Genomic DNA, 11,963 nt, shown 5'->3' with positions numbered 1-11,963 from the left:
AAGAAAGAAAGAAAGAAAGAAAGAAAGAAAGAAAGAAAGAAAGAAAGAAAGAACCCTGCCAGTCTGGAATTGAAGAAAAGAAGATAATTATTTTTGATGACTTGGGAAAAATAACATAAAGGGAGCACTTTTGATTCACCATTAGTCGCCTTGAACTAGTTGCTCTAGTTGTAGTGATGGGTAGGTTTCTACAGATGGAATCTATGTTCACAGCACTTATTTTCAAAATATTCAGCCAGGGCCAAGTTATACCCTGTAGCCCTATGACAGTGACGGTCATTTGATCACAGTGATGTTAACCCCATGGCATTTGACCTCACAATTACCCTGTTTGAGCCAGCTGATTAATAGCAATTCATCAGTGAAGATACCCACCAGGGGGGATGATATTATGTGGACAGCGATTAGAGCCTTTTTCCACCCCAAGCCTAGTCTGGGGAAAGAGGTCCTCACATCGCCTCCACAGCAGTTGGCTGTCACCCAGCCTGGCTGTCTTATGGCCACAGTTCATTCTGGCAGTGATGCAGGGATGCAAGAGCGCCAGTTTATCTTCGAAGCCATGCAGCCTTGCAGCAGCCTCATTAGGAAAGTAAAACTGCGGGTCTTTTATGCAGCTTTTCTCCCTCTGGGTTGTTGAAGCTCTCTGGCTGTCAGCACAGAACTCTGGGCCGGGCAAGTTCAGAGGATGACTTCAGTAATACGACAGCTTCTTCCATTTAAAATGGGCTTCAGTGCAGCTTCTCCCGGTGGCATTCATTCAAGGTCCGCTCATGATTCATTCCTCTAGTCGTTCAACAGTGTCTCTCATGTTTGCCCTTACTTAAAAAAAAAAAAAAGAGAGAGAGAGAGAGAGAAAGAAAACCAGCTTTGTAGTTGCGATAACATGGATCAGGATGGTATAATTGCAGTGAAGAGGCCCCCGAACTGGCAATAATAGGCTGGTTCATGTGATGTGTACTGCCATTAGAAAATGACCCATGTGTGGATGTTCTCAGGGGACAGGAAAGAGGCTTTTAAGAATTACACTCTGTGCTGTATGAAAGCTAATGAGCAAAAGAACAAGTGTGAAGAAAAACTACTGCTTCGGGAAGCATAGTTCCACTTAGAGCCTGTCACAGCCTTCCTCAAATTCATTAGGATGGACTGGTCTTTGCAGGGACGTGTGCTGCATTACCTCTGTTCCCGCGCAGACTCCCTGCAGGTTATTCTGCATCACGTTCCTACAAAATTAACACCACAGAATAATAAGTGGCAAGGAAAAGAAGAGGATCGGTGCAGAAGCAGCCAGCAAATAAGGTGGAGGCAGACATTTACACAAAGATGAAAGAAGTGGTGATGGGCTTTAACGGGTAGAGGAAAAATAAAGCAGTTTCTTACCCTCCTCTTTTTGAAGTCTTAGGACCATTTTGTGCTATTTTACTTCATATATAAGAACAGAAGAGTATCTGATTATGATTTCTAGGCTAGGTATTTTTATCCCATATCTTAATTTTTTGACATGTATAAAGATAAAAAATGTCTTCCAATCTAGTCTATACAGTTCTCCTGTTTTAAAAGTCTTACTTACGGGGTGCCTGGGTGGCTCAGTCATTAGGTGTCTGCCTTTGGCTCGGGTCGTGATCCCAGGGTCCTGGGATCGAGCCACGCATCAGGCTCCCTGCTCAGCGGGAAGCCTGCTTCTTCCTCTGCTCTTCCCCCCTACCCTCGCTCATGTTTGTACTCTCTCTCTCTCTCAAATAGATAAATAAAATCTTTTAAAAAAAAAGTCTTAGTTAGGGCTTAGGTCACATAAATGGGGAGTGTGGCATAGAGGCAAGTGCTTCAAAAGGTAAACACCTTGCTTGTCAAAGTTGAGCCCACTTGGTGACACTGTCACACCTGAGATTTGTCACCTGGGTGTTGTATTAGAACAGGCCAGCATCTGCAAAGGCCAGAATCAGGTGTCTTCCTTAGTATTTGAGGACCCTCTGGTTCTGGGAGGCCTGAAGGGAAGATGTTGAGGTGATCTTCCACCTTACATGAGGGTGGGGTGACAGGCAACGGGCACCGATTACCCCAAATCCACCTCTCTAAAGCATAAGACAGGGGTTGCTCTTTCAGGAAACCATAGCGATACCATGCTGAATATCCATACTCTCTACCCAAGGCCACCTTGAACATCAAGGTACTATAGGTAGATGAAGCCAAAAAGGATTCCCTGTCTTAAAGACAGTGGCCTAGTAACAAGAACTCGGGAGAAAAGTCATAGTTTTGCAGAACTAGGAAGCGTGATTGCAGTCTATAAACTCCAAAGGTATAGCCATCTCTAAGTGGCCTGGGGGATCTGGGTTTCTCCAAGCCTTCGTCTGACATCCTAGGTCATTTTGCAGAGTCTCTGTGTATCTCCCTGGTCTTGCCTATTTCTGTCTCTCAAAATGATTAATACCAGTTTTGTTTCCAAAGGCCAAGTGACTTTTCTAGAGGCAACCAGCTGCCTAAAACAGTCAAATGATTAACTTTATATTTAATGTAGGCATAAGTTTCTTTTACCTTATATTTTAAGATCAGGTCTTCAAAGATTGTGAAGCAAGCCATTATTTGAAATGGTCCTAGTAATTGAAAACTATAGTATTGGCTTATTAGAAGTAAATGACGGGGGGCGCCTGGGTGGCTCAGTCGGTTAGGCGTCTGCCTTCGGCTCGGGTCATGATCCCAGGGTTCTGGGATCGAGTCCTGCATCGGGCTCCCTGCTCGGCTGGGAGCCTGCTTCTCCCTCTCCCTCTGCCCCCACCCTCCCCCACTTGTGATCTCTCTCTCTCTCTAATAAATAAAAATCTTTAAAAAAAAAAAAAGAAGTAAATGACGGGACTAGAGTCTGTTTGCCTCACCCCAAGCCTATTCCAACCCATCTGCCTGTCTAGTATCCCCTAATCTGACTAATAAAACTTTAAAATTGTTATTGAGTAGTATGAGTTGGTTTTGACAGGTCAGACTTTGATTTTCTTTCTTTGATACTAACAAGATCTTCTTCAGCGAACTGTGGATCAAAAGTCTTGTCCTCTTAATTGTTTCAATTATTGAGAAACAATCAATGCAATAAATGACCATTGAGTACCTGCCACACTAAAGGAATTGTTAGGGTATGAGAATTAGGAGAATGTATACTAAATAGTACTCCAATTTAGGGAGTATAGGCAAGGTTGCTGATGTCAGTAAGCCACAACTAAAATTCAAGCTTTCCCTCCTGGTAGCTGTGTGACCTTGACAAAACCCTACACCTCTCTAAATCAGTTTTCTCTTCTGTAAAAGAAATTTAATAATAGTGACTATTTCCCAGGATTGTTGTGATAAAAGGTAAAAGCATTTAATTCACTGTTTGGATTAGACTAAGTGATCAACAACAACAGCTAGTTAGCTAGTTTATAATGGAAAATCTTCAAAGAAAATCAAAGTGTAAAGGAATTGATAGGAAACTGAGAAACAGAACTGGGAAAATACTGAAAAATGGCCCAATGCACAAACTACAAAAATTCAGCAAAGGGAGAGGCCAGTTCTGAATAAACGTTTTTCTTCATATTCTTCACCAGCTATGACACAGCTGAGCTACTGTAATTCCGTCTCAAAACTGTGTACAAAGAGCAGAATTTGGATTCATAGACAGCTAGCATGTTCCCTAGGAACTTAGACAAATATTTGTATCTTGGTTCAGCCAAGATAAACAATTTTTGTATTGACAAATCAATTAAAATTAATTTTAATATTTGAAATTACATCCCGGCACATTAAGACTATTTTACTTAATTAACACAACATGTAAATTACACTACTTGGGTGGGTTGGGGGAGACAGGAAGAACTGGCTAGCTTCTCATTAATTTGTTCTAGAGATATTTGCTCTCTCAACTACTCATTTCCCCATCTTCACCTCTGTAACCAACAGTAGCTGAGACAACCGAAAATACAGTTTGCTACTTTGTCATTTCATTCATTTCAAAAGGTTGGATCTGTAACAAAGTATTCAAATACTGGCTAAAATAAGGTCAGTCACAATCATGCCAATTTATATTCCCTAATCAATTTACATTCTGATTTTTCATAATTGTGGTATATCAAGAGAAATGTTTCCTTGACAGAATATTAATGAATAATCCTCAAACTACAAAGAGTATTCGATAACTGTTGTATTTTAGTAGAAACAGTATTAAATTTTCAGATTGATCAGATCCAGACATTTTAAATCGTATAATCCCTCAATCTTAGCAGAGTGCATTCTTTTATTTGCGAGGAGACATTTGTCTATTCCTAACCTTTTTACCTTCAGAAAACAAATGATGCATGTGACTCAAAAATTGAATTAATCTTGACTGAAAAAGAAATAAAAATAGCTAATGTCTTTATGATTTCCATAGCAAGCCTACAGGGCAGATAGTGTTGCTGTTTCTGTTTTGTAAGATGCATTCTATCTTGCTAATCCTCAATAAATATGAAAAACCGATCATTTCACAGCTCAGAATTGACAAACTGGAGCACATTTGTCATTTGAATAGACGAGATAAGCAGGTTGCCACCAGCTCTGCCATCTCTGCCTTCGGGTGTGCTGTGTCCTGGGCAGACACTGTTAGTTCATTCTCAGGTCACTGCTAGCACATTTCTATTGGTCTCTTTCTGGACCAGGTCTCAGATTCACATTCCAAAAAGCCTCCTGTCTTAAGGACCATTCTGCTATCTTCCGTAATTTAAAGAAACGGGCACCTCCAATGAAACCATTCCAGGTGTAAATCTCTTGCCTGGGGAGCGAATTGAGAAATGAATGGGATTCATGAATATAAATTGGGCTTTCTTTACACGTAAGTTTTCATTTTGCAATTGTAGAGCATTTTCCGCTCCCGCAGAAATCTTTGTGTGCCCTAAGTGTGGTTACCACAGGAACCCCAGTGCAGAGCTGCTGTCACTGAGTATTTACATTCACAGGTCATGAGGCAGAGGAGGCCTGGGGAGGGAGCCACTGCAGTGCACTGCATCAGTCCTCTCAGCAAAGATGCATCTCACCCTCAGGTCTGTGGCTGTACTGGGATGAGGCCACACAGCCTCCTTAGGCTTTTTCTCTCCTTGAATATTATTTGACATGTCCTTCCTCGTCCTATCAAGACATTCTGTTTCTGCATGTCTAAACAGCTCTATTATCATAAGACTTATATCCCTTCACCCCAGTTTTGGTTTAGAGCTGGTGCCATAAATGAATCTCTCAAAGGCCACCTCAGTTTAGTTTTGAACATTTTGAAGAAGACTCTGTGGGAGGCTGGAAGGATTCAGTAAGCAAATACATAAATAATCTCTAGAAGCAAGGCCACTGCACCTCTCCCTGCCCCCCCTCGCCTCCATGCCTCCCCCCTTTCTTTTCCCATCTTAGTTACATGTGTCCTGCAAAAGGCCCATTGAGACCAACAGGGCTTTCACTCTGTGACCAGATATAAGTGAGAATTTTAAAAGACATTCCTCACTTTTTCAACCTGTGCTTTGAATATTCAGCCAGAAATAAGGCTCTATTATATTTACCATTATGTAGACTACAAAGTGTGTTCACACATTGCCTATTCTTTGCTGTGGAATTAGATGGTGAGGAAGACTGTTGGTGATGAATTGTTTACATTCGTACCAAGTTGTTTTCTTGTAACAGTTCTTGCTAGCATGAGTTTGATATGGCTAGGAATAATGTCGTAGTAAAAGTAAAATAGCAACAGAATTTTTCAGGACCAATAGATACATGAATTAGAGTGGAATCTCTAGATAATGGAAATAATAGAAAACAATTGTTTGCAATGACAAGCATTCCTCGGCGATGCTGTGGGTTCACTTCCAGACCACCGCAATGAAGTGAATATCGCGATAAAGCGAGTCAAATGAATTTTTTGGCTTTCCAGTGCATATATGTTTACACTATACTGTAGTCTATTAAGTATAGCATAGAATCATGTCTAATAATGCAATGTGTGTACTTTAATTAAAAAATACTTATTGACGGGGTGCCTGGATGGCTCAGTCGGTTGAGCATCTGACTCTTGATCTCAGCTCGGGTCTCAATATCAGGGTCGTGAGACGAGGCCCATGTTGGGCTCCATGGAGGGCATGGAGCCTACTTAAAAAAATACATATGTATATATATATATATGTATATAGCTAAAATATGTTAGCCATCATCTGAGCTTTCCGTGACTTAAAAACAGAGATCACAGATCACCATAACAAACAAAATAATAAAAACATTTGAAATGCTGTGAGAATTTCAAAATGTGACACAGAGACGAAGTGAGCAAATGCCCTTGGAAAAATAGTGCTGATAAACTCGTTTGAAGCAGGATTGCTGCAAACCTTCACTTTGTAAAAAATGCAGTATCTGCAAAGCACATTAAAGCAAAAGCAAAGCTCAATAAAACAAGGTATGTCTGCAATGTAAAATAATTTTCTCCCAAGTGCCTCTGTATACGAGGCATTCAGGGAGATAGTGAGGACCATGACATGGCCTTTATCCCAATTTCTTGTTCCTGTCTGGTGGGTTTTCCTTATTGTATAACCTGCAAACCTTCTAAGTATGCAGCCCCCTGAGCTGATGCTCTTAGTCTTACATGGGCCTACAGAGCATGTCCAGGGAAGGCTTTGACTGTGTACCATGGACATAAAGTAGATGGAGGGGAGATGGTCATTATTCTTAATTATATTCTTAATATGTGGTGTCCTCACAAGAAGTTAAAATAACTCTATAAGTTAAAACCACTATGGAACTGTAGTAGGGTGACTACTGTGAACACAAAACAATGGAATATGTAAAGAAGATCAAAGGGTGATTTTCTAAATTCCACACTTGCCCAACCCAGTGGCAGGCACAGGTCAGGCCTCCCAGCTTGGCTTTTCCCCAGGCCTCCTCTCTTAGGTGTTCCATACGGACTGCACCATATTTCCATCTAGTTTGGCCAACGGAGCTGATCTCCTAACTCAGTGACTCTTTGCAAGCCATTTTCTCCACGATATTTCTAAGATGAGTACATGTAATTTTATGTATGCCAAAGGATAGCAAGATATTTTCCTCTGCAAAGATTATAAGTTTACCTGTCCTCGATATAAAGTTAAAACTGTCACATGCACTCAAAACACAGGTTATTTATTAAGAATTGAGGGGCACCTGGGTGGCTCAGTCAGTTAAGCATCTGACTCTTGGTTTCCAGTCAGCTCATGATCTCGCCATGGTGAGATCGAGCCCTGTGTTGGGCTCTATGCTCAGTGCAGAGTCTGCTTCAGATTCTCTCTCTCGTCCTTTCCCTCCTGCTCATTCTCTCTCTCTCAAATAAATAAAAATCTTAAAAAAAAAAAAAGAATGCATATTGAATAGGAATTTTTTTACCCTTTGTTTAAATTTTCAAAATCTGGTTGTAAAACATATTTCAGTGTTTGTGTTAAAAAAAAAAACAAACCTAGGATTTTAGGGGTGCCTGGGTGGCTTAGTCAGCTAAGCATCTGCCTTTGGCTCAGGTCATGATCCCACGGTCCTGGGATCGTGCTCTCTCTCTCTTGCTCAAATAAATAAATAAAATCTTTTTTAAAAAATCTAGGATTTTAAAGATTTTCTCTCAAAGAATTGTATTAACACAGCAGTTCTACTTTCTCTCAAGTAGTCAGTATGGTTAGTAATATGAGCTCTGGAAGGACTTCTTTTATATCATGAAGTCAGTCTGTTTCATTTTTCTACCACTACATCATTTTCACCTAAATCATTACCTTCTTCCCAGAATTTATAAAACTAGTGCACTTCCTTTAAGAATGCATTTTAAACCACTTGTGGTGGGGATTAAAATAATTGCAACAAATAAATTATGATCCACTTAAAAAAAAAAAAAGAAAAAAAGAAACCAAAGCAACTGACCCACTCAGAAGGACACAGTGTATAAAAATTTTTTAAGTGCTGTATTCTGTATTATCTATTGTATGTACATGGTCACTTATTAGAGTGCTTTACCAGAATGTTCTCCTGGGAGCTAGTGTTGAAACAGAATAAAAGCATGCCATATTTTTCTCTTGTTGCTGCCTTTTGTCTAAGGCAATGGACATTGAATTAGTAAGGGTAGTGAATCATTTTATTCACTAAAACGTGGAAAATAGAAAGTTATTAGGCAGTTTGATGATCTCTGGGTGAAACGAGTTTGTGCAGAAAGGTGAGATAGTAAGAGAATGAGTCAATTTAATTAGAAAAAAAAACTTGGGCGCCTGGGTGGCTCAGTTGGTTAAGTGACTGCCTTCAGCTCAGGTCATGATCCCAGGGTCCTTGGATCGAGTCCCGCATCGGGCTCCCTGCTCTGTGGGGAGCCTGCTTCTTCCTCTCCCACTCCCCCTGCTTGTGTTCCCTCTCTCGCTGTGTCTCTCTCTGTCAAATAAATAAATAAAAAATCTTTAAAAAAAAAAAAAAAAGAAAAAAAAACTTGATAACTTGTGAATACTCCAAATATCCTTGAAACAAAGCAAACAACAAATCATGAGAAGTGTAATTTATAGCTATCAAATGCCAATAGAGGTTACCATGTTTGTGCTGTAAAAAAAATCTTCAGTTGTCACAACATGCTCATTGGACCGTTCTGCATGAGATGCAAATATCAGCGAATTTTTTGGCTTCCTACTCTTGTCCACTCTTAGAGCAAAAAACCACATTTTGGGGAAATAAGCATTGGGGTAACACATTGCCAACAGGGAGATCAAGATGTCTGAAGGCTGCCTTGTGAACAAGTGCTTGTACCCCATGAGATATTGCTTGTGCTCTTCCTGGGGCAACCAGTTCAAAAGGTGGTTTTTCTTTGCAGGTTACCAGCCAGTCTTGTCTGGCCAACAGGGGTTCCAAGGCCTCATAGGAGTGCAGCAGGCACCCCAGAGTCAGAGCGTGATGAGCAACCAACCAGGAGCTCCGGTGCAAAGCGTGATGGTCTCCTACCCAACAATGTCTTCTTATCAGGTGCACATCAGCAGCTTGGAAAATTGTGGTTTAGAAAGTAGCACTGGCCAAAGTAGAGGCTATGGGTATGTCCCGTGTTGGGTGGTTAGCAGGGTGGGGATGCTATGCCTAGCCCCTGTTGATTGTTGACTTTGAATTAAGATTATAAGTAGAAAATGGGATGGGTATGCTTCCCTAACTACTGTGGCTTTTGAATGTCCTGCTAAATGTGGTTCTATATAAACTTCTATTCATGGAAGAGAAGTCTGCAGCCTATAACGTTTTAGTCATGAAGACCTTTGGCTGTTCCACTGTAATTTGGCTTATTGGGAAAAAGCCCTCATGACAAATTTCCACTCATTTTTGTACACAGCCCCCCCAAATTTCATTTTACCACAATTTTAAGTTAAAAGAGGTGTTCAAATGGCATCTCAGATTTTTCAAAAGGCATGGATAAGGTCTATACCAACCTCATTTTCTAGACTCAACCCATACTGGGTATTTTTAAAATGTCATGCATCCTTTTGTGATTTACATCCTGAGATACCCTGAAAGTGGAAGTGAAGGGTTAGTGAAATGCTTTGACCATTAAATTTAGCTGCACCAGCTACTTCTGGCCCTCAAACAAAGAAACAAACAAAACAAAACAAAATAAAAACCCTATCCTCCGTCCTCCTCCTCTGACAATCCTGACTCACATTGTCTCAGTTTAACCTCTGGCTCCATATTAGATGTTCTTTAAAGCTGCAGGTTGAGAGTGAGGCAGGTGCCTGGGACAAAAGCCCCTTTTGCTGTCTGGCTCCAGGCCACTTTGTGTGCATGAAACCAGAATGGGAGTGTCGCTTTCCAAACAGAAATTTCAAGCAAGTAATCCAAACTGCAGCCCCCAGCGGGTAAGGAGGGAGGAAAGAAGGAAGTTTTGAGCTAACTCCTTCTGAGCCATCACCACACATATCCCAGCACCGTACATCAGCCTTACAATCTTTTCAGTGGCACTTTGCATGGGTGTCATTATGCAGATGGCCGAGGCAATCAGAGAGGTTGAGGGACTTGCCCGAGGTAAAACAGCTGATAAAAGGTAGCGCTGGGATGGGTGACCAGTTAGGTGTTACCCAAACACTTGAGTATTTTTCCTGACCGCATGGTAGCTCACGGGACAGGCAAACTCAACCTCTTCATGAAGGGCTCTCTCTTGTGTCTTCTACAGGTGCCAATGACCCAGGGTTCTCAAGGACTGCCCCAGCAGTCATACCAACAGCCAATCATGCTACCTAACCAGGCAGGTCAAGGGTCACTCCCAGCCACTGGAATGCCTGTTTACTGTAATGTCACACCGCCGACCCCTCAGAACAACCTTAGGCTGATCGGTCCACACTGCCCCTCCAGCACTGTCCCCGTGATGTCGGCTAGCTGCAGGACAAACTGTGCAACTATGAGCAACACCGGGTGGCAGATCAAATTCTGAGTGCTCTGGCTGTGCTGCATTTTTGCGACCTTACTCATGGCCTTTAAGGGAAGAGGAGCGAGGTGGGAGACTGGCTGAGGACTCAAGTATTCACTCAACACTCAGATGATTGCTGCTGGTATTCTGTAAAAAAACAAACAAAAAACAAAACAAAACAAAAAACAAAGACTAATACAAACATTAGCTGGTTAATGGTGCATATTTCCGTCATGTCTGCTAGGTATGCCTTTATAGCTTAGCTAGTGACATGAATTCATCAAGGTAAGATTTTCTCCTACCACTGAATACCACTGTGTAGATTATAATATCCCTAATTTGGATTATTAGTTTTGTACTTTGTGTTGAGTTTGTGATGCTAAAAGTATTTAAATATGATATACTGAAATCACATTGTACCAAAGCTGTAATGGAAAAGAAAAGAATTGATGAATGGAAGGAATAATTTATATACACTATAGAGTTTTCTTTTTTAATGGATATATACTGTATTGTAGTGTTTAATCAAAATAAAACTATTTGACCTTATGGAGGAAGGTCATGTTTTTACCACCAGTTTGGTTCACTCTCTCTTCCAATATGTGTTTGCTTATGTGTCACTGTTATCCCCTTTGAACACTATTTCATGAGTAATGCCCAGTAAAGATGTTCCAGATATTTGTAAATCTGGCATCACATTGGGAGAGGTGGTAGGCAAACAATTAACCAACTGTAGTTTCTTGTCCTAATACTACAGGGGTCCTGGGAATAAGATGGCTTCCATTTCCAATATTCATTGACTTCACATTTTTGAAATTTATATCTTGATTTTAGTTCTAGGGGTATTGAATACATGTAGCTTGGAAAGTCGGAAAACCTGAGTGACTTATAATAGCAGCCCTACACCAAACTCTGTTCTGTCTTCTTTGAAATTCCACCATCTACCTGAAAAACAAGATTTCTTTGTTTAGAGGGAAATTGGAAGGGCATGATCTAATTCTATCGAATATATTGGGTCATACAATGTAAATAAAGTGCCACTAGTTTTGGGTCAATAACTCAAAGGTGCTAACATTTATCCTGGCAACTGAAAGGAAGGTAAAATATAACAACAATTTAGTCACAAAGACTTAGAACATTGGGGAAGAAAAGAAACATTTAGAAGAAGCCGATCCTGTTTAATCCTAAAATGTTTATCTAATCCCCTGTAGATTCTGCAGGTAAAATTGTTTTATGACAACCTTTGAAAAATAATAACAGAACTCCAAATATCAGCTTTGGCCATTCTGAGAGGTACTTAATGGGGGACTATAACACCACAGCTTCCCCTTTGCTATCACAGTACAATGACTAATAGTTTTCTCTTTTATACTCTCTGTCTAAAAACCATTATTACCAATGAGAGGGATTTGGAGAGTATATCTTGATAATATCCACTGTTCTTCCTATTATCACATTCCCCCATATTAGATCTTTCCATTTTCGTGTTGCTTAGTTGGAGATAGCATGAAGCTACTAGTTAAAAACTCTACCTAGGATTACCATTTCTTAAGTTTATACTCTCATTTTCTTT

At 40.6% G+C, this 11,963-nt stretch overlaps 1 protein-coding gene across 15 annotated transcripts in view; it reads left to right on the top strand.

The window, feature by feature from the left end:
- ARPP21 (cAMP regulated phosphoprotein 21) overlaps window positions 1-10,414 on the top strand; it is a 110,307-nt gene extending 99,893 nt beyond the window's left edge. For all 15 annotated transcript variants that reach the window (XM_044916094.1, XM_044916087.1, XM_044916098.1 and 12 more), the window contains 2 exons: window positions 8,822-8,970; window positions 10,157-10,414. In XM_044916094.1, the coding sequence (XP_044772029.1) occupies window positions 8,822-8,970; window positions 10,157-10,414 (407 nt within the window). The remainder of the gene's footprint in view (window positions 1-8,821; window positions 8,971-10,156) is intronic.
- Window positions 10,415-11,963: the final 1,549 nt, after the last annotated feature.

This window comes from Neomonachus schauinslandi, chromosome 1, assembly GCF_002201575.2.
Source record: "Neomonachus schauinslandi chromosome 1, ASM220157v2, whole genome shotgun sequence".
Lineage (NCBI taxonomy): Eukaryota > Metazoa > Chordata > Mammalia > Carnivora > Phocidae > Neomonachus > Neomonachus schauinslandi.
The sequence above is the reverse complement of the archived record's forward strand: the minus strand, read 5'-3'. Positions and strand labels throughout refer to the sequence as shown.